Source organism: Tachypleus tridentatus, chromosome 12 (genome assembly GCF_004210375.1).
Source record: "Tachypleus tridentatus isolate NWPU-2018 chromosome 12, ASM421037v1, whole genome shotgun sequence".
Taxonomy (NCBI): Eukaryota; Metazoa; Arthropoda; class Merostomata; order Xiphosura; family Limulidae; genus Tachypleus; species Tachypleus tridentatus.
The window spans coordinates 71,838,277-71,862,387 of NC_134836.1; the positions used below are offsets into that span (position 1 = coordinate 71,838,277).

The 24,111-nt window shown below is 31.8% G+C and overlaps 1 protein-coding gene across 3 annotated transcripts in view; it reads left to right on the plus strand.

Annotated features, from left to right (window-relative positions):
* bchs (WD repeat and FYVE domain containing 3 bchs) overlaps positions 1-23,496 on the plus strand; it is a 130,197-nt gene extending 106,701 nt beyond the window's left edge. For all 3 annotated transcript variants that reach the window (XM_076469929.1, XM_076469931.1, XM_076469930.1), the window contains 12 exons: positions 1,409-1,562; positions 4,053-4,144; positions 6,204-6,416; positions 9,260-9,410; positions 11,823-12,070; positions 13,402-13,629; positions 14,742-14,933; positions 15,803-16,019; positions 17,794-18,183; positions 20,145-20,256; positions 21,679-21,876; positions 22,682-23,496. In XM_076469929.1, coding sequence (XP_076326044.1) covers positions 1,409-1,562; positions 4,053-4,144; positions 6,204-6,416; positions 9,260-9,410; positions 11,823-12,070; positions 13,402-13,629; positions 14,742-14,933; positions 15,803-16,019; positions 17,794-18,183; positions 20,145-20,256; positions 21,679-21,876; positions 22,682-22,805 — 2,319 coding nt within the window. In that variant the 3' untranslated portion in view covers positions 22,806-23,496. The remainder of the gene's footprint in view (positions 1-1,408; positions 1,563-4,052; positions 4,145-6,203; positions 6,417-9,259; positions 9,411-11,822; positions 12,071-13,401; positions 13,630-14,741; positions 14,934-15,802; positions 16,020-17,793; positions 18,184-20,144; positions 20,257-21,678; positions 21,877-22,681) is intronic.
* Positions 23,497-24,111: the final 615 nt, after the last annotated feature.

Genomic DNA, 24,111 nt, shown 5'->3' on the forward strand with positions numbered 1-24,111 from the left:
TTCTTATATTTAATGAAATCACTTGAAAACTAACAAAAATATCCCAGCATGTTAGATATTTTCTTTCAAAAATACATGTTACAAAAAATCACAAGACTTTCCAATTATTTTTGTAATATTTCTGGACCATTCGAGAAACTATTATCTTTTACTGATCTAATTTAGTAAACTTTACTAAAATATCAAAAAGACAAGCTGTGTTTGTCTTGAGGCTGAAACATGAGGCGTAGTGATACAGTTATGTGGCCATCCTGTGGCAATGAAATAATCAGTTTAATAACAGATATGCTACTTCACATCACAACAGAAACTTTAAAATATAGTTCTGTAAACTTCTCATGAAACAAAAATATTAGACTTTCAATTAAAGTTCACGACATAAGAAACTGTTCTTATATAGACTATAAATGAAATATAAAAAAATAACCTTTTAATTACTTCAGTTGTGAAGCCAGTGGATATCTCGCTTCTCTTGATTATTACCTCCACACTTTATCCATCGTATTTGTGATTGTTGTGTACTTTTGACTTTAATTTGCTGCATTTGTACAAATTTTTCCATTGTAAACTGTACTTTGAGATGTTATAATTTCTCTTCTTGTAGATAAGGTATCTTATTATTTTACCATAAACCACAGTTCTATGGCATTTATATTTTATTTTATGTCTCTAAATTATGTTTCTGTGTGAGTATCTACATAAATATAGTACTACAGCCTGTTGTACGTCAGTGTAACTTTTGCAGGGTGTGGATGGATCTTCACCAAAATTGATATGGAGGTTTGTTAGGTCCATGTGGGGATACATACAAATGTTCAGTTTTGTTGTTTTTACCACTACATCACCCCCACCCCCATTGATGGATATTCACTAAATGTGGTTTGGAGGTTTATTGGGTTTATGGAGAGATGCGTACAAATTTTCAGTTTCACATTTTGTGTTTTGTAGTTTTTATGAGAACATCTTACATTTTTCACAACTGCACATAAAGGAAATAACTTTTCATGTCATAAGATACCTTCCAGGGGTCAAGTACTCCAGCTAGTGTGTGTGTTTTTACTGTGCCTCAATATTTTACAAATTATTTTAGTGTATACAAATGTCTTTTGCTTTTCCTTTGATTCAACAGTTATTGTCAAAACATTCTGTATGCTTTCACTTGATACCAGGTTTTCTACCATTTATTACATTCGCTAAAACATTTAATACAAGTAACATCTTTATTTTTAGTAAACCAGGAACATTGACTTGTCTGCAGTAAAGTTGTTTAAGAGGAAAACAAGTAATCTCTGAAGCTTAACAGTATAAATCAAAGTAAATTTAACAATATTCAGAGCCTTTGTACTCTTTTTGTCTGTGTTGGCTTCTAGTTAGTTTGTAAAGTAAAAATTTCTTGTATTTTCCATAGGGTGGACACTTTGATTTAGCTGATCGAATGTTTCACAGTATAAAAGATGCTTGGCTGTCAGCAGCAAAACACAATATGGCCGATGTGAAAGAATTAATTCCCGAATTTTTTTATCTTCCCGAGTTCCTATTAAACTCGAACAGATTTGATTTTGGTAAGCAATCTGAGTTCCTATTAAACTCTAACAGATTTGACTTTGGTAAGTAATCTTCTCAAATACCCAAATCATTATATAATATCTTACACCTAATCTATTTATTTTTAAAAGGAACTCAATTTTATTTTATTTTAAAAATTTCTCTTTTAGTAAGGAGTTGATTGTTATTGTATCAATTTATATGTATGTGAGTGTATATGTTAAATAGTTATTTTTTTATGTTTTTGTTGTTTGTGTTCTTATGTTTTTGGTATTACTATGAACAGCATATGAAACTGGTAAGAAACAATTGATATAGATTTGTAAGTTTTCTTATGTATTTAATTAGAAAAATGTAAAGGTGATAAAATGAGGAAATTCATCCTTTTAGACATACATCACCTTTGTAGTTTATTTTCATGCCAATGTTTTAAGCAAATGAGCTTTTTACAGCCATCAACAAGCCTGTTGGTTAATGACCACAACAGGAACATTCCTTTGAAAATATATTCATAATGTTAGAAAATCACAAAGGTTCAGATAGTCTTGATATATATAGAAATTAATAAAAGCTCTATAACTCAAGTGCTTTCAAAAATTGGATCTTTTGAAAGTACTGAAATTATTGGGGCTCTACTCATTTCCTTTCAAAATATTTGATGCATGTGTGATGTTTGCCATGACTCATTAAAGCAGCACCAAAGCTGATATTTCAACATAATTTTAAGATTATATATTTTTATACTGTAGGATACCATGTTTACATTTTAAGGTGTCTTTGTAAGGTGCCTCTAAACAAGATATTGTGTCCACAAAGATAAACGTAATGTATTTATGATGGTAGGAGTTGAGTAGTAGGATTCTGATGACTGTTATCTTGAGTAGGTTGTGATGAAATACCTCATGTCAAGTGCACTTCTTTACTCAGTACTAGAGAAGTCAGATTGAGAGAAAGATTAGCAAATTGGGAAAAAATGTATATATCAAACACCTTCATCTGTAACTGTTCATAGCCAGTAAATGTTTTCAAGTAACAAATTATTGACCACTTCTGCCAGATGAAATCTGAAAAGTTCCTATAAATATTAACATGCATGGATTGGTCATCATAGTTGAAATAGTTGAATATACGAATTTTAAATGTCTTAGCCTGAGAGTATACACAAAAGGACATGTTGATAGAGGAAGCATTAATGGAAAATGTCTATTAGAGAGACCAAAATGTTTTGGATATTAGTTACTGAGATGATGAATAACCAAATGGTTGGCAAAATAAATAGTCAGTGTTTCAGGGTAATAGTACATATATTTAAAGTTTATTGTGTAGTAAGTGTAACATCTTATGAAGAATTCCATGGATAACTTAAGTTAGATTGTGGATCATCTCACAAGAGGAAGAATCAATTTACTCTGTTAAAATAAAGTATAGCTATATGATCAACAGTAATACACATATACAAAGAAGTTAAACCTTATGCTGAACTAAGTACTTACTTGATGAGATAATTCTCAGTTTAGCTCATTAAACCAGAACTTTGCACCTGCTTTATCCTGAAGTAGATATAGAGAAGTTACACCATGAATCAATGTTCAGTTTGATCAAGATTTTATTTTGATATCTCGTAAGATGTGTCTTTAAGATGCAAGCTAAGTTTGAAAAAAAAAATCAATATATTTGAGCAAATGAAGTTATATTGAAAGGAATTTTTTCTATAATGGCAAACAATTTTTAATTCATTAATATTCCAAGCCAAATACTAAGTTAATATGCAGTTGATCTTACTTAGAGTTCGACAGTCAACTGTTCTTGTTGTTAAAGTATTAAATCAGATTTGTTTTGTGTATTACAAACCTGGTATCTTTATTTCTCATAAACCTTCTTGAGTTGGCAGCCCATGTAAAAATTGACTACATCTTTCTGGTAAACTTGTCTATTTACAGTGAATTACTGTTTGTGTATTTCTTTTCTGTGGTGTGATTAGTGAATTCTTTATTCCTGGTAATTTTGTTTGTTAGCAATTTTTATTTGCCATGTGATTAGTTATTCCTGATTTTTAGTGCATTTTATATGCATGATTTGTGGGTAAGTACTTTTTGATATGTATGTTTATTGGTATGATTAGTAAGTTAGAGATTTCTGATGTGTTTTATGTGTCTTATTAACAGATCATTGGTATTTCTGGTAGTACGTTTGTGTCTGATTAATGAATCATTGGTATACCTGATATGTTTTATATTTCTGATTAATAGATCACTAGTACTTCTGGTATGTTTTGTGTGTGTGATAAATGAATCACTGGTATTAATACTATGCTTTCTGTATTTAATTTTCAAGAAAATCACTCATAGATGGAAAAATTGTGTGGAATTAGTTTAGATACTTATTCTAGTGTCTACCTGATAACAAACAGAAAAACATTACTTAAGTAGCTTTTATTTATGAAATAATCAGTAATCTAAGTAAACATTTTATTATAGTAACAAATTTAAATTACAATATCACTGCAGGCTACAAACAAAATGGTGTACAACTTGATGATGTCATCTTACCACCTTGGGCAAAAGGAGATTCCCGGGAATTTATCAGAGTGCACAGACAGGTAGGAACTCACAAAAACCTTTATTTTCACATTTTTATGAGAGTTGATTTTAAGAACATACATTGTAAGGACAAGAGTAACCTCTCATACTGGCTATAATCTGAGATTTTCTCAAAACCTGTGGAAAATGTTTTGTTTTGTAAGAAGGTTCTTGTACTCATTTTGTGGATGCCTTTTATTATTGCATATATAAAGCATAAAGCAACTGTAATTCCTCTCACATATAAAATGTTTCCTTGATATTACCAAACCTGTCTCATGATGACCAAACATTTCAGTATAATAAAACCATAGAAACATGAAAACTTGCACTTTTGTTTGAATATGCTTTTTATTTTTACATTTCTGTTTTGATAAAGATAACAAAAAGAGGTGGTTGTGTTTTGATGTTGCCCAGTTAATGTTTCCTAAACATTGCCTCTGTGCTTGGGATTTTGTTTCATATACTACAAGCACAAACCCAAAAGTCGTGTGTAATATGTGTATCTCATCTATCAAAAAGTAAGATATTTGAGGTTTTAAATAAAAAATCATTAAATGTATGGTCCAGCATGGCCAGGTGGTAAAGGTACTCGACTCATAATCTGAGGGTTGCAAGTCCGAATCCCCGTCACACCAAACATGCTCGCTCTTTAAGCCGTGGGGGCATTATAATGTGATGGTCAATCCCACTATTTGCTGGTAAAAGAATAGCCCAAGAGTTAGCAGTTGGTGGTGATGACTAGCTGCCTTCCAACTAGTCTTACACTGCAAAATTAGGGACAGCTAGATCAGATAACCCTCGTGTAGCCTAGTGCAAAATTCAAACCAAACTGTTAAATGTACAGCACATTTGTCTATCAACTCTTCATTTGAAAATTTTTTCTGATAAGAGGGAAAAGAATGTGAGTTAATATTAAATTTGCAACACTGGTATTTTTCAACTTCATTTTCAAAGAGATTTATTACTGTAAATTTTTTATTATAAGTTGCTCTGAAACAGAGGAGGTAACTTCTTTCCCAAAGTACTTTTCTGGAAGTACCCTTGCTCAAAGAAATGCATCCTCATTTGTAAACTACATTATTGGCCAGCTTTATAGCAGAGTAGACAAAAACAAAACAACTGTCATGTCTACACATGTGTTACATCTGAATGTAGTAATTGAGAAACCTTCCTTAATATTATCTTCTATATTGATGCATATTTGTGATCTTGATTTAATTTAATGGAACTATACAAGACAGTTCATGGTGGAACATGATATTTAATATAAATTTAATGTTTATTCTACCATTGCCTCTACTTTTATAAATTTGAAGTTGAATTCATTAAACAAAAGCTGTAATAAACACCTCCTTCCCACTCACAAGTTGATGTTGGAAAATATCAGTATTTCAAATGAGGGGATACACTGAGTACAGTCATGCTTCTCATATTGTTGAATTAATTGTTCTTCCTTAGAACATATCAAGTAAAGTAAATAATTCAGTTTTTGTGATGCTTTTAATAAGTTATTGTAAGTACATACACTAAACATTGTGGGAGCATTGCACTGTGATGATCACGTCCAGTATTTGTCAGAAAGGAGTAGCCCAAGAATTGGCATTGGGTGTTGTTGAATAGCTGCTTTTGTTCTAGTCCATTACTTCAAAATCAAGGGTTGATAGCCCTTGAGTAGCTTTTGTGTGAAATTCAACATACTTTCTTATGTAATTTTTTATTATTATTATACTCTATTTTTTGCTCTTTGTTGTCCCTAAAAAAGAAAAAGCTAACTTATGAATTTCTTCATTTTGTACTAACCTGAAGTAATAATTCAATTTTTTTTTCTTTACGTTTTTTAATGTCTTTATTTAGGAACTAAATGTTGTTAAATCTCTATTTGATAGCCTCCAGAAAAAGTGTGTGGTTCCTTCTGTCTCCATTACCATGTGGTTAATGTAAACGTTACATATTAATAGTGTTTTAAACTAGTGTTGAACCAGTGTAAGCTTACATTATTTGAGATGTGTGTGTATGGGTATTTATGATGAAAGCCATGTTTTGATTACAATGCACTTAGTATCTGTTGTTTTTCAGGCTTTAGAGAGTGACTTTGTCAGTGCCCACTTGCATGAATGGATTGATTTGATTTTTGGATACAAGCAACAGGGACAGCCAGCAGTGGAAGCTGTGAATGTCTTTCATCATCTTTTCTATGAAGGAAATGTTGACATTTATAGTATTGAAGACCCTTTGAAAAAGAATGCCACAATTGGTTTTATTAATAATTTTGGACAGATTCCCAAACAAGTAAATGTTATTTTATTACTAATTGTCCTTTATATAGAACTAGTGAGATTTTGCTCATTCAGTTATTCAGTTTTCAGTTTATGTGATGTGTGTATATATATATATATATTACATGTATAATATATGTATGTGATACATGTATAATGTGTGTACATTTCTAATTATTGGGTGTGAGATTTTGTATCATGTTTTTTTCCATTGATCATTATAACACCACCCTCTTCCTCAGTGTGTTGTATTTCACTGTTATTAGAACTTACTGTTTGATTATAACACCATTGTCTATCTCAGTATTACTAGAACTTATTGTCTGTATAAAGAAAAGTTACTTATTTAAGTCAAATCAAGTGGAAACTAACTTCCTAGGGAGACTTCCATGGCTTAATTATTAGCAAGTGATCCAAAGGGGTGGTTAACCAGAATTTTGAAATGCATAGAAAGGGAAAACAAAATGTAATATGTAGTCCTAAGGAAAAGTTTAAGAAATTCAAGTCTTTTGAAATTTAAGTGTTGTTTATTGATTGCATCTAAAACCTGGTTGTTGGTTTAGAAGATACAACTTGTTTTTAAATAAGTTGTTAAAAAATCCATATTTAAATCAGACTGTATTGGGAACCTGTTAGTTATATTGTGTGTTGATCTTTATTCTAAACACAATTTTTATTACATATTTTGTATCATCAGTCACAGTTTTTAGGCTAGAAAAGTGGATACTGAGTATCTAATCTGTTAAGTTTATCATCATTCTTGGTGTTCTGGCTCAGAATCTGGATGTTAGGTGTGTTTTAACAGTGTACATATGGTAGAGGTTTGGCTTTATTGGACTGCTGGTATATGTTTTAGAATTGGACTGTGTTTCAGTTTTGAATCAAAGAACATTTCACAATAGAAGTTGTTTTAATACAGGAAGGAGTAGTCCTTTAAAACAAGCTTCTACTGGTTATTCGGTGCTTATTTACTCTTCCAAGTTAACTGTGGGTCCAGCTAAGGATGAAGGTAATGCTACAGAGAAGGTTTTATAGGACTGTGGGTCGGGGTAAGGATGAAGGTAATGCCTCCAGAGCAGGTTGTATAGGTAAGAGTGAAGGTAACAGTACATAATAGGTTGTATAGGGCTGTGGGTCGAGGTAAGGATGAAGTTAACAGTACATAGTAGGTTGTATAGGGCTGTGGGTCAAGGTAAAGATGAAGGTAACAGTACATAGTAGGTTGTATAGGGCTGTGAATCGAGGTAAGGGTGAAGGTAATGCTATAGAGCAGGTTGTTTAGGACTGTGGATCTAGCGAAGGATGAAGGTAACAGTGCATAGTGGGCTGTATAGGACTGTGTGTCTAGCTAAGGATGAAGATAACAGTGCATAGTGGGATGTATAGGACTGTGTGTCTAGCTAAGGATGAAGGTAACAGTACATAGTGGGTTGTATAGGACTTTTTTCAATGCAAAGTAATCTAATTCTTTATAATTAGACACTTGAAGCACTTTACCTTATAAGTGATCTGGCATTATGTTGGCAGAGCGGCATTATATCATAGCATGAGATATGTTTAATATGGGTATCAGATGATAAGGTATCGTGTATAGGTGATATATACATTCTGTGTGTCTATTTTATTTTATTTTATTTTATAGCATTTGATTATGTGGAAGTAAAATTTGTACAAGTTAAATTTCTGTAATCAGACTATTTTAGTACCTTTTGTATTACTTTGTTTGGGTTGAACTCAGTTACTATATTATATATAAGCACTGTGAATTCAATTTCAGTGTCTGTTGAACATCATTTATGTGAAAGTGTTCTTTCATTTGACATTTAAGTGTGACATTATAAGATTTATATCTGTGTATATGCACAGATCTTTGTTGGTTTATATTTTTTCTTTTACTGTGATCATATTTTATTCATGTGTAATGTATACTGTCTTACATTAGTGTATCTTGATGCTTCTGAAGTTTGTGGAATTTCATTTTTGTGTAGTCATTATAAAATCTGTCTATTTTGATGATGTAAAGTGATATGGTTCAAGATTAAATATTTTTACTATGATTTAGTGTTCTTGAAAACTGAATAAACACATTGGTTACTTAAATTAGCTAGTTTTCAAGACTGACTCATACTGAACATTTGGTTTATGTGACATTAAAATTCAATCTTTTATATTTCATTAAACATATTCCTATTATTGTTTTGAATAAATCATTGAGAATAGCTTGTAATTTGGGTGTCATTTGAAAACTATGATTCAGTGTCAAAAATTTAGTTGTATGTCCTTTTGCAAAACTACATAGAGAATATAATCAAAGAAATAAAAAAAACCAACATCTGTAACATAGTGCACCCTGTGGTTAATAAAAATTAATTTGTAAAACAAAACATACAAGTGCACTGCTACTGCTACTGTTTTAAGATGTCATATTTAGAGTTCAAAATGCTCTTATAGTATATCTTCTATGAATGGTTCCACCAAATAGGTTTTTCGTTTGAATCTTTCAAATATATTACAACATTCCATATCTTTTCACTTCTTTTTTTCATATCTCTTGAAAGCATCTCAAATATAATTTCTTTGAGTTTATAATAATTCAATTACCTGAGTAATGTGATCCTGTTGGCTGGTAAACAGTTTGTGGGAAAGAATTGTTTAATTGTACGAGTTACAGATAAATAGAAAGGAAAGCTTTGCTTTTAATTTTAATTTTAAATTAACAGTGAAGCATATTTTAAAATGAGCTAAGCTCAACAAGAAAATGATAATATAGATTTCAGGATATATTTTTTAAGCATACCTAAGAATAGTTTTCTTTATGTGTCTGTTTAAGAGCTCAACATGAAAGTTCTTTTTTAGCTCTTTAAGAAGCCTCATCCAGCAAAAAGGCTTAACAACAGAACAAGTATTATAGATCCTGGCCCCATCGTACCTGGTTTGAGTACTGGACAAGATAAGTTGTTCTTCCATAACTTGGATAACCTGAGACCATCTCTTCATCCTGTAAAAGGTAGTTTGTTTTTACATAAATACAATAACACTTTGAGATTTTTTTTATTACACTTAAGTTTTATTTGGTTTACAAATGTTGTTTTAATGGTAGTATTAACTAGATTCAACTTTCTGTTTTTGTTCTGTTGAAAGAAATATATATGTAATGTTGTAGGTCTTTAATAGTATTAACTTATATTTTTTTCACAGTAAAATAGAGTAATGACTGTAGATGTTTTACACTATTGAACTAAAATAAACATTCTGTACTAAGGTATTTAAATAAACAATAGTATTTATCTGATTTACTCTCTTTTGTCTGCCATGTGAATTACACCATCTTGTGTCATGAATCGTACTGAATGTTATGAGATTTACTTTCTGAGTATATTTGAAGTAAGATTAACATTTTTCCTTGGTACTAAACTTTACCATAGTTGATATACGAGTGCTTCAAACTAAACAACTTTTTTTTGTGGACCAATATTGAGGAATAGCTTGGTTGTACATGTGTATACCTATCTTTATGCGATAGTTGTTTAATGCTATCAGAATATGTTCAATGCATCTTGTCCTTATATCCGGATCTTGAACTTCAGTATAGTATTTCATATTTGTCTATCTTGCTGAAAACTCATGCTACCTTCTGCTTATTTTTAAAATGTCTACTCATTTCCATTACATAGAATTCAGTTACCCCCTTCACACCATCGTGCACAGTGAAGTTACTCTAACCCTAAATACGTCACTTAAAAGTAGCATATTTAGTGTTAGAGTAGCAGTTAAAAACATGTTGGGATATTTCATTATTAGAATTAAGTTAGAGCGAATGATATATTAATGGTCTTAGCAAAGAATACTTTTATACAAGGGTAGACATATTAAACTAATAATAGTTTGCTATCCTAAGTATTTGACTTAACTCTTTATGCTATATATGAAAATTAAGCATATGAAATCAACAGATAAAGCCAGATTTGTACAGATAATGATCTGAGCCACTGGTTCATTTCTGTTGTGGCTTACATTACCATTTGAAATGTCAGCAATATTTGCAGTTAAAACATGTTATATTTTTTATGAAAAATTTTACTCAAAATAGCATTAAATTGCTCCACTGTGTCCACACTTGAAGAGACAATGCAGGTTTGAGGATGGTTCTGGTTATTTGCTCCACTGTGTCCACACTTGAAGAGACAATGCAGGTTTGAGGATGGTTCTGGTTATTTGCTCCACTGTGTCTGTGTCTACACCACACTTGAAGAGACAATGCAGGTTTGAGGATGGTTCTGGTTATTTGCTCCACTGTGTCCACACTTGAAGAGACAATGCAGGTTTGAGGATGGTTCTGGTTATTTGCTCCACTGTGTCCACACTTGAAGAGACAATGCAGGTTTGAGGATGGTTCTGGTTATTTGCTCCACTGTGTCCACACTTGAAGAGACAATGCAGGTTGAGGATGGTTCTGGTTATTTGCTCCACTGTTTCCACACTTGAAGAGACAATGCAGGTTGAGGATGGTTCTGGTTATTTGCTCCACTGTGTCCACACTTGAAGAGACAATGCAGGTTGAGGATGGTTCTGGTTATTTGCTCCACTGTGTCCACACTTGACACTTGAGACAATGCAGGCTGAGGATGGTTCTGGTTATTTGCTCCACTGTGTCCACACTTGAAGAGACAATGCAGGTTGAGGATGGTTCTGGTTATTTGCTCCACTGTGTCCACACTTGAAGAGACAATGCAGGCTGAGGATGGTTCTGGTTATTTGCTCCACTGTGTCCACACTTGAAGAGACAATGCAGGCTGAGGATGGTTCTGGTTATTTGCTCCACTGTGTCCACACTTGAAGAGACAATGCAGGCTGAGGATGGTTCTGGTTATTTGCTCCACTGTGTCCACACTTGAAGAGACAATGCAGGCTGAGGATGGTTCTGGTTATTTGCTCCACTGTGTCCACACTTGAAGAGACAATGCAGGTTGAGGATGGTTCTGGTTATTTGCTCCACTGTGTCCACACTTGAAGAGACAATGCAGGTTGAGGATGGTTCTGGTTATTTGCTCCACTGTGTCCACACTTGAAGAGACAATGCAGGTTGAGGATGGTTCTGGTTATTTGCTCCACTGTGTCCACACTTGAAGAGACAATGCAGGTTGAGGATGGTTCTGGTTATTTGCTCCACTTTGTCCACACTTGAAGGGACAATGCAGGCTGATGCTGGTTCTGGTTCTTAACATGAATTATTGAATGATGATTTTGAGTATGATTGAAAAAAGGGTTAAAAAAAATAGTTTTGTGTAGTTTGTAGTTTGTTTTCATAAGCCTGCATCCTGTATCAACATCATCAAAGCAAATGTTTTAAGTTTATTTATTTTTACTTAACATTGTTTTGAATTGTAGTATCATACTGTATTTTTTACCAATCTTTTAGAGCTTAGAGGACCAGTAGGACAGATTGTTCAGCACGACAAAACACTACAAGCCGTGGAACAGAACAAGCTGATACTGCCCCCTAACTACACCTATTATGTAGCTTGGGGCTTTGCTGACCATAGTTTGAGGCTAGGAACTTATGAAACAGATCGAGCTACCTTGGTCTGGGAAGACACTCCATTTGGAGAGATCCTTTGTTGTACTGTTCCAAATAGCAAAGTTCTCTTAACATCTGGTACAAATACTGTGAGTACATTGTCTAGTACTAAACAGAATTATTTTTGGTTTACATGAGATAGTAAGTTTATTTTTCTGTTTCTGTAATAGAAAAAACTTTAACAAAATAACTTAGTATTAGGTACTACTTACAGTACAAACATGTCTGTATGTGTATTCTAAAAAAACTTTTGCAGTATATTTTTTAAAGCTGTCGTCATGGTTTAGTATATTGTGGAAATATTCAGTTTAGCATCCAAAATATTCATTCTAAATATAATAACTTAGGAGGAATAACAAAAAGAATATAATATGTCATCCACACTATAGTGCTGTAATCATTGCTGATGAGGCCTTTCACTCAGTATCAGAGCTCATCAGGCAGGCTGGGATACAACAGACATAATTGTTGCCAAGATGCCATTTACGTCATTAGTAACTTAAACACCAACTGGTTTCAAAAAGTAACTTTTGTGTCTTATTTGTAATTTGTTTTAAATGAAACATTTTATTTTGTCTGGCACTTGACTGAGACGTAAGCACTCTTATCATTTTACAAGGATGCAGTTTATAAGTATTGTTTCTTGGCAATTGTGTTGATTGTTAAAACAAAATATAATACACAACATTAAATGGATACACAATTTACAGAATTTTTTTAATTAAGACAAGTCTATGCTCTCCAAAACATTGACTCTACAACTTTCAATGACAATGATATTGTAACTTGTAAAATCAACTTTTTTCAAGGTCATGGATTGGTATTAATGTTGAAATGGATACACAATTGAAAACATTTTTAATTAAGTGTTATTTATTGTTTTAAGGTAGAAACTTATAGCAACTTGTGATGTTACAGTGTTGTTAAAAAAAACAAGAATAAGGTTAAGGGCTTCATTTTTTTCTTTGTTTGATGGTAATCTCTCTGCAAAAAGTACATTTTCCATAATTAGCATAGTGTTGTCTTTGTTTGTTGAATGTTTACTGTGCCTTTATCATTACTGAACCATCTGAGGTCTTTGAGATTAATTGATTGTTGAGTTATTTTATCCAGTAAATTGAAAATGTCTTCTTGTTTTTGTTATCTTTTCAGTAAGGTGTCATTTGTCTTGATTGGTTACTTTAAAAAGTGTAACTCTTTGTTTCTTTTTCCAATCTGCCTCAGAACAAGAGTGGTATATAAAAAGTAATGCGTTTGTTTCAGTTACAAAGTTTTGTTTTTATGGTATTTCCTTTCTTGGACTGTATGAAGATTTTGTTTTTATGGTATTTCCTTTCTTGGACAGCATAAAGCTTTCAGTGTAACTCTTATGATCAATTTCTAAAATGAATTTTGTGTATATGTGTGTGTGTTTTTATAGGTGATCAACGTGTGGCGAATAGAGAAGAAGAAACTGGTACTAAAGGAGAATCTCTACGGTCACACGGAACCTATAACATGTTTGGTTTCATCAGCTGCATACAACCTAATTGTCAGTGGATCCAGGGACAAAACATGTATTGTTTGGGATTTGAGCCAACTAGTATTTGTCAGGCAGTTGCAAGGTCATCCAGGCCCAGTTTCAGCTATAGCAATTAATGAATTAACCGTAAGTATGAAATTACAAGTCTAGTTTAATACATTATCTATAAATCTTACCTGCAAAAGTAACAGATAAACAGAATTTTGTGAAATAAGGATCTATGGGACAAACAACTATTGACTTGTAATGGTAGCTTTTTTGCTGAACAATTTTTCTCTGTAAATTAGTTCTGTTTTACAGAAAAGCTTAGTATTTTGTTATAATTAGGAGAATACAGTAAGCACATTGAAGAAAAGTATCTGCACAAAGTCGTTGGGCAGATATTGTCAGTTGTATATGAAAATAACTTATAATTAAATATTCCTGTGGTGCAGATTTTATAGATTACAAAGTTGCTAATTATATATGCTGAATAATAAAAAAAACTCTCATAATTTATTTGAATACAGTTATGTTGTTTCTTTAATATATAATAAAATGAAGTCATATCTGTCTTTAGCAATTTTAAAATAATTCATTCATTTTTAGACTTGTACATTTTAATATAAAGGACTTTGAATCACAAAGTGTAAAGTTCATGGTTCATGAATGATCAAATGTAGGGGCTGTTCTTGCAGTACATATAAATGTTTTAAAAATAAAGCTGAGTTATTATCCATGTGAAATGTGCACATAATGGACGATGCATAGTTAATTTCATTAAGGAATTATTTTCTAGATTTTAAGTTTCTTTTTGTGTAGCATATTAGAAAAAACAACTAATACTCAGGTCATTTCACTGCAAATATTTCTAATAACATTTCAGAATAATTTCCATTCTTTCTTGGGTGTGATTCTATTTGTTTTTAACCACAAAGCTGTTCAGGAATTATCTCCAAATTTCAGCATTACTGCTGAGAAATCATAGTGATTTGTGTGATTTCATTGGCTATACTTTGAAGGAATTATTAAATTATGAAAAATGTGTTTTTTTCTATATTATTATTTTTTTTCTTTTGTTCTTTTACATTGGAATATTGAAAAGTTAATGTAATAGAAAACTGTCTTCTATATATATTAAGCCATACTTGAAAAAAATAAAAATAATTACACATTATAATTAATGTCTTATCTGTTTGTTTTTTGCATTATATACAATACTTTATGAACCAGTATGAAATACTTATATTTGATTTCAGGGTGACATTGCCACTTGTGCAGGCTCATTTTTGTTTTTGTGGTCAATCAATGGACAGTTGTTATCCTCTGTGAACACAGCTACAGGGTACAATGACCACCTTCAGCAGCTGCTCTGTGTTTGTTTCTCTCAGATGACCGAATGGGATAATCAAAATGTTATCATTACAGGCTCAAGTGATGGTGTAGTTCGAGTAGGTGGCTGTTAAGATAGAAACTTAAAGTAACATCTTAGTCATTACAGGTTCAAGTAACAATGTAATTTAAGTAGGTTATGGTCAACATGGTAACTTGAAGAAGAATACATTTTAAAATAACATAGGATGAATGATACAGTGTATATCTCTACCAAAGCTTCAAATTAATTCATCTTTTCTGCATGTGAAGGAGATTGTTGTACTTGAAATGTTGAGCTACTGCATGTTTAAATTATATATATGTATTATTCCTTGTCATTTACTCTATGTTATTGTCATACTTTATTATATTTTCTCTCTTGTCTTTATAACTTAACAATCATCTTAAGGTTTCATCTTATAGAATAAACTTTTCCTCATTTAGTTTCAGTTTATTTAGAAATATTGTGCAGAATGTTGTTATACAGTGTTCCAATACCGTGTTTTTAAGACTACAAAATATTCCTTTTTGTTGTATGTGAATGTATATTTTTTTAAATTGTCAAGTATTTTTTTCACACCCAACTTAAAAAGGGGTCACATTTTTATATTGGGATGTTGAAATGCATTTTGACTTTAACCACATTATGTTGTGGGTTCTTTATTTTTTTATCTAGTGAATTCATAGCCTTATATTTTCATGTTACTAAATGCTTCAGACATGTCAAAAATGAGGCTGTTTTTCTCTACTATTTTTTTATTCAGTATCACATGGAGTTAAATGTCTGTTTGTAGTGCTTGTAGATGGTACCATAAGTATTGGGGCAGTTACTATTTTTTTTGTCCACTCAAAATTAAATATTTTTAAAGTAAATATATGAAATATTTCTGTTCATTCATGCATTTTCAATGACATTCTGCAAGCTAGTTTATATTTGTATTACTAGATGTGGTCACCAGATTATGTTCAAGTGCCTGTTGATCCAGAGAGTCCAGAGATTAGTTCTGATGAAGGACTAGCCGAAGCTTCAAAAGGCCAAGAAATTGTTCGTCGTATGAGCTGCATAACTACTTGTGAAGATGAAATTAATCAGTACCAAGGTGTACTTGGAAGAAGTTTTTCTGAGTTTTCACTGTCAGAAGATGAAACTGATGAGACTTTAGGTAAAGTTTGTAAAAGTGTCTTGCTTTGTGATGTGAAAGTATCAAGTTCATGATCAACAGAAAACTGTATTGTCGAGCGTTGTAAACTTTCATTAACGTGGCTGACAAAAACTTTAAGAACAAAAGAGTAGGAAGGATTATGTATTTCTAAAAAACCCTAACTAACGTTTTTTTAAATTTTATTCTTAATGTAACCACAATGTTAGCATCATTTAGTTATTTTTTGTATAAAATGTTTGCTTTTGTGAACAAAATCCTCTGATAGGTAGGGGACAATTATGTTTCTGACTTACATTCTTCTCCTCTGAGAAGGATAGTCAGTTCAAGTTGTCCATTTATTTTTACCTTTTTTGTCCTCATCTTTTTCAAAATTGATGTAATTACTGAAGATAATTATAATGTAAGTGAAGGGGGTATATTCCTGAAACACGTTAATTTGTTTGTCACTTGTTATTCCATTTATTCCTTGAATGAAGAATGGGAAAGAATCATTTGAGTGTACTTAGACAGAGTAAAATATTCTAAGGATGCTCAAAATAATAAAACTTCAAATAATTATCATGAGTTGTTTTTCATTTTGTATTCTCTATACTTATTATTTTTCTTACTGTTTATCTAGATTTCACCATAAATTGCCTTCTTCATCCCTCATGAGAGTTCCTCTTTTCCCAGTGAAGTCTATATTTGTTGTTTTAAAAATCTCTTCATCTTACATTCATCCACATATTCATCCAAATCTATGTAACCTATTTATTTCTCACGTTGCACACATATCTAATGTAAAAGGAATATTTATAGGTAGAAATACCACATTTAAATATAAAGTTTCATTAACCCACAAGCTTTACAATTTTTTAAAAAATGGCAGTATGGAACACTGGCTTTATGCTCTTTACTCATAGTCAGCTGGTCGTGACTTCAAGGTTGGTGTGCATGGTAATATTGTGTCCTTGTGCAAAGTACTCAACTGTACGATGGATACCAGCTGTTATATGGAAGTTGACCTATGATTGACGGACCAGCATGGCCAGATGGTTAAGGAGCTTGATTCGTAATTGGAAGGTCACGTGTTTGAATCCCTGTCCCAGTTGATAAAAGAGTAGCCCAAATGGTGATGACTAACTGCCTTCCCTCTAGCCTTACACTGCTAAATTAGGGACAGCTAATGCAGATAGCCCTTGTGTAGCTGTGTGTGAAATTAAAAAAACAAACAAACAAACTTATGATTGATTGGCATTCCATCTAAAGACAGGGCTGTTCTCATCCACTTATACCGATTAAACCAGAGTTCAGCACTGGATCATATGAAAGATTTGACTTTAATCTTGTGATCAGTCAATCTGAAACAAAATAAAAGGACAAAACAAAAATGATTGCAGAACAAAAGTAACTGAAGCAAATCTCAATATTGATTCTAAAAGTCAATTACCAGAAATTAAAAAGTAAATAAAGATGATGATGTGACTGTTATATAAAGGAATAAAATTTCACTCTTCAGAATGTCCCTTCAACATCTTCCCCTAACTAAGCTGCTTTATTTCAATGCACTTAAGATAGGCTTAGGATAATTTTGGTCTTAATGGATGTATAATTATGAGAATTTTGTTTCTTTTATTAGAGTTTGTGGGTACAAGAAACAAATTTTAATCTTCATTATTTGGTTGGAAAATATTTTGGTAAGAGTTATTATATCTTTGTAATTCACAATAATGTTAAAGAGGGTCTAAAACGTCAAAATTTTAATTATGTGTAAATGTGTCTGTATATTTTACAGCTAATCCTGAAGATACATCAGAACCTATAAAAGAGAAAGATAATTATTCTGCAGGAAAAAATGACTGGCAAAATGTGAAAAAATTAACTTGTGATACAAAAAAAATGAAAAAATCTATGCTAAGCTCTAACTCTGGTAATATTCAGCATTCGAAATCTGTGAGCCTGCTTCAGGGTGAACAACTTCAGAAAACCATGAGCAGAAGTAGCACTGTTACTGTAACAGAAGGTAGGACTGAACAGTTGGGCAGTTTAAGAATAAGCAAGTCGGACACTTCTTTAAGTGAGTCCTTTGTGATGGTGACTGAAGGTGACCTTATTGATGCGAATCCTTCTGCAGACAATCCTATTCAGAAAAGTGAAATGAAAAAGCAAAACATTTTACGTCAAGGTATGTGATTGCTCACAGAATATAAAGGTTTTTTTTATTTCTTATTTACCTATAAGCCATTTAACTTTTACAGTAATTAAGATCAGTTTTTAAAACATGTACGGTATTTAGATTTCTAGTATGATCGTTATCAAGTACACAACTTTTTTACAGCCAGCAATGTTTTTCTAATTTAAATGGTGTTTTGACGAGATCTTGCCATCCTTGTCAAAACGTTGTACATTTATGATAACATTTTTATCAATTCCCAGTGAAGCCATCTCAAAACTTTTCCAAAAGGTGGGTTCCTCATTATCAATTTTACTTTAATAATATTTACAGGTGAAAGGGAAGTTATGTACCAATCTTCTAAAGTTAACTGGAAAATATTTAGGTACATTTTTTTTTTAGTTGCATGTAATAGCACTTTCTTGTATCTTTGTTGTCAGTATTAATTATTTTGTGCAAGTCACACACAGTGTGCTTAGTACAAGAACTTTCTAATGAAATAACAAAACCAGAAACCACTGTAGTGTATAACATTAATGGATCCTAGGTTGACAGGGGTTGTCTTTAATGACTAAGTGTCTGACTGTTTATAAAGTCTTTTTATACTGAGATGTTGAAAGTATAATACCTATTGAGAAATAAATATTTAACTCTAAAACATTTGTTGCTGTTTTGATGTGATTGACTGAGAAAAGTTTTTGACAGTTTTATAATTTTATTGGCCCACCTTTTTCAAGTGTGTTAAGTTTTAAAATTTAGCCTGGGGACATGCAGCTTCTCAAGGAACAAAAGCCCAATTTTCAGTTGTTTCAAATACAACTTTATTACAGTTTAGGATTTTACGAGTCACTTTTGGCATAGCCAGATCGTTAAGACACTCAACTTGTACTCTGAAGGTCACAGGTTTGAATCTCTGTCACACCAAACATGCTCACTCTTTCAGCAGTGGAGAAATTATAATTTGATGGTTAATCTCACTATTTGTTGGTAAAAGATAGTCCAAAAGTTGGCCATGGATGGGGATGACCATTTGCTTTCTCTCTAGTTCTACAATATTAAATTAGGGATGGCCAGTACAAATAGCCATGGTGTAGTTTTTCATGAAATTCAAAAAACAAACGAGTCACTTTTTAGGTAGAATGTTATTTTTGTGTGAAGGTATTTGGTTTTGGGTTGTTGAATCTATAAAACATGAGCACAATCTTACAAATAAAAAGATTGAATTTGCAAAAATTAACACAAAAATGTATTTTTGTTCTCCAATTATTTTAGCCTTCAGTGGCTCAGCAGTAAGTCTGAAGGCTTATAAAAATAAAAAACTGTGTTTCAGTATTCCTTGCAGGCACAGCACATGTAGCCCATTCTGTAGCTTCAAGCTCAAAGACAAACATAAATTATTTTGTTTTACAAAGTTGCACTGATTGTTCTTGTTTGTTTGTTTTTTACTGAAAACAACTAATTTGACTGTTCTTTCTGTCAATTACCTTTAAAATAAGTGTAGCAAGAACCAGAGATAGTAAATTTATTTCACTAGTTGTCTAGGGAATAAGTGTGCCATAACTATGAAGTATGCATTCATTTTTTATCAGTAACTGTGAAAATGAACATAAACCAGTTGTAACTGGAAAATGCAAGAAATTAAAAGTAAAATCTTTTGAGCTTGAAGAATCTAGCAGAGTTTACTCGGGTACTGTTTTTAACATTATCTGAACCCAATACTAAAATGGTTCCTTTGTTTAGACTTGAATTCTATTTACTTTCTATTACAGATAAGTAAAACACTGAAGGTTATTTTAAGTGGTTCTTTTCGTGGCACTGAAGTAAAGTTGTATTTGGCACAAAATAGTTCTTGAATGTTATAAATGTTTCCTACTTTTAAAATCCAAACCATACTTAAAAATAAATGCTGCTCATTTCACATATTCTTAGTTGGCTGAGGTGTATGTATACATTCTGTTAATTTTCCTTATTAGGTTTCAAATGGGAATGTCAGCTAGTCTTTCGAAGTAAGCTTACCATGCACACGGCATTTGATAGGCGAGATAATGCTGAACCAGCTGCTGTGGTAGCATTAGCAATTTCCAAGTAAGTTTAGATATTTTTGTTGTACTTTACCTTTCAGGAATGGGGGTATTGTATATTTAGTCTATACTCTGTACAGTTGATGAGAAAAATATTTTTCTTTTCTTACTTCACATTTTTTTTTTTTTTTCTCGGGAGTAACACATTTTTAACCTAATTCTTGACACACAAATGCAAAGTAAATTTTTATATTAATCTCATGAAAACTGTTTTAGTCATTGTTTAATATTTAATAAGAAACCCCTTGTTTACTAAGGTATTACTTGAAATTTTTTTCTTGGTGAACATCAGTTTCTTTGATTATGTTAGTATTTACAAAGTGTGAGAAATGATCTTTCAAATATTATTTAATCTGCTTGTCAATTGTGTTATTAATTGCTGGAATTTGACATTGTTTACTAACCTAATTCACTGATTGTGGAAAAATAATAGGGTTGAAAAGATGATTTACATTAAATATTGTAGTTTATAAGTGTCACCAGAGTGCACCATAACTGATTTAGTGGAGTAGTTTACTGTCTTATGGATAAAGATAGAACAAAGATATTCATACAGCATGTTATTGTTTTAAAGAAGATGATATGATTTGTAAAACATATTTTTTTAAAGTAGTGTACAATTGAAATGAATGTCTTGTGTGGTGATTAAACATGAGAATAGATCTAAGAGGGTCAGAATGTCACCCAATTATCAGTTGGTCGGGCAGGTTGTCAATTTTAATGACTGTTTTCCTAATGAAATTGTGGTCAATTACAGCCAGTCATAAACTATACAAATAGAAAAGAGAGTTGTTGGAACTAATCGAAAAGTGCCAAGATGATCTCACAGATATTTCCTTTGTCAGATTTCTTTATGATCATGTTTTATATAAGTATAATTTAAATTATAACTGTTTTAATACTAATTTCAGTGGGACTGCAAAAAAAAAAAAAAAATGTAATTAAGTGTTCTGCTTTCTGTGTTACTATTACCACATTCTTGTGCTAATTTTTCTACACCAGCTATCTAGTTGTAATTCAATCAAGCAGACAGCAGCCTTTATAAATGGCCGAAACAAATAACATTGATTTATTTTATTTCAGTGCAGGAACACCTGCCATTCTCAAGTAACACAACAGTATCTGTGTGTAAAGTAGCTAAGAATTTTAATATTGTTTTATAAAGGTGTATGACCTATATATATTTTACCTCTAAGGAAAGGTCTCCCAGATTATTAAAAATGCTTTCCTTTCCTTTATTGACTGGTTCATATCATTAATTTTTATTTTGTGGACTACAAAATGTTTTATCAAAATGGGTAAAAAGAAAAACTTAGTTGTGTCTTTTTTACTTCGAGGCCCATTATGTAATACTGGAGTATATACAAGATGTATAGTTTGTGACAGTATCAATGAATACTAATATTGTTTACTTTGTAACTGATAGGGATCATCGGACAATTTACGTGGGTGACAGTAGAGGACGTGTCTTTAGTTGGAGCGTAACTGACCAGCCAGGGAGAGCTGTGGCTGATCACTGGGTTAAGGATGAAGGAGGTGAGAACTGTGTTGATTGTGGAGTTCGCTTCTCCTTTGCAGAACGTCGACATCATTGTCGAAATTGTGGACAGTTGTTTTGTTCACGGTAGGTATTGACAAGTTTTTACTTGGAGAGAAAGAGAGAGTTAGATTTTTTTATTTTTACTATTAACCATAAACTTCAAACACATTGAGCGTTTATGAGTGGCTAGTGGTAAGACTAATTGTTAACCCTAGCTTAGTAATTTAATACCATAAAAGCAGAAAAAATTTTTTGTAAGTGTATCTTCCAGCTGTTAATTATCTGGTCGTCTAACGTTGAATATTGTAGACAGATTTACTGGACTTCAGTTTAATAATTGTCAGCTTGATTGGTTTATTGTTATTCTAGAATCATGGTAAATTAGGCTTGCTTCTTTTACAGAATTGTTAAATCTTTAAGATTATACTAGTTATCATACTTATGGTTACTTCATTAGTGTGACAGAAAAGTAAATTATAATTATTAGTTTGAAATTAACTTTCAGAAACCCAAAACTTAATTATGGCTATATATCACTAAATGATTCTAATTCTCCTGAATGGAATAATGGATCACATGTGTGATAGTAAAACATCTTTCTTACTTAGATCATAATGATCAATCATAACAGCATATTTGTCAGTTTTAAAAATTGGAAACATAAAATTGTCAGAGCATGAAATTTTTTTAAATGTTCGTGACATAACAGTGAATCACATTAATGTGCAATAAGTTATACTTCCAATGTCAGGATGATAATAACACTTTTATTATCTGTTCATTTGATATCTAATTATTTTTGACTATTTCATTGCTTTGATTGTTTTGTGGGAATTATTCATTTTTTTTGTATGATTATGAAGAAACATCTAATTTTTATCTTTTTTAGGTGCAGTCGTTTTGAGTCACAAATTAACCGATTGAGGATTTTGAGGCCAGTTAGAGTGTGCCAAGCTTGTTTTAATATTCTCAGAGCTCAACAAATGTCAGAAGCTCTAGAAGTATCATCGTGAAGATTTGGTTTGTTCACATACCTGTTCATACGACGAGCTGATAGAATGGTTCAGTTTCATTCCAGACTCCAAATTTGTTTGTCTGATTTTATAGTCTAACTGACTTCCTTGTACAGGGGTTTTTAATTGATTGAATGTAAATACCTTATTATTTGTTAGAAATATGTTTGTGGGGTACTTCTAAAAAAAACAAAAAACAAACTTTAGTAGAAGTGAAATAGGAAATGGTTAAAAACCTGCAAATGAAATGATTGTTAAAGAGTAAATTATTGAGAACTTTGGAACACTTAAGTATTACTGTATTAAACGTGTATAGTATCTGTGCTGTTACGTTGCTAAACGGCAATTTTCTAGTCTGTGGTATATACTTTATGTGGGAAATAATGTGTTAACACTAGTGAAGTTATCATTTGTTATAGTGGAAACTTTTAGTATAAAAACAAACAAACCATGTCTGTTTAATTTTAATAAAATTGGTTGGAGGACATGTTTACATCCAGAATATGTGGTTTCTATGTGCAAAAGCTGATATTATGATGAAAGAGTAATATTATTTGTTGTTTGGTTGAACCACTTGATTACAAGGAGTAGATGTTAACATTTGTTCCACTTAGGACATATTTACAGTATAAAGCTACTCGTATATTTTGTTGTAGAGGATATGAAATAAAATCAGAAAATTCTTAATTCATTTTGAGTTCATTGCAGTTTATTTCATTCTTTTACATTATATAAAGTTGATCTTTAAAGAGGAGTTTAAATGATGGTAAATATTATAATTTAGGTGTATAAAATGGGCTGTTGACTTGACCAAATCACAAATGATATACAAGACTACATCGTTGCTAAGTTCTCTGTGGTCTTCATCAGAATTACTAAATCTCCTAAATATTCTTCAGAGTTAGACTTTATAATATATATATATAAGGGATATTAAATGTGTCATTAATTTTAGAGGCACCCACCACCACATAGGGTAGAAGAGGGATGTGCCCCCACTTTATCCACTTACTATACATACACTATTATTAAGTTGTATTAGATTGACTTAGTTTTTGTCGCCCTACCATTTTCCAACAAAGCCAGACAGCAGTGTCACCTACTGTGACTTTGACTGGTAAGACAATTATTATTAATCCATGTCTGTCAGTGGTATGATGCATCTATATTATCAATAACTATATCGTTTACCATTCATTATTGTCAGTTGCTGATCTATTACACACACTTGTATCAAAACGTTAGGCTAAAATGACTCCATAGTGTTCAGAAATCCATTTTTTTATAACAAGGTCTGTACATTTAA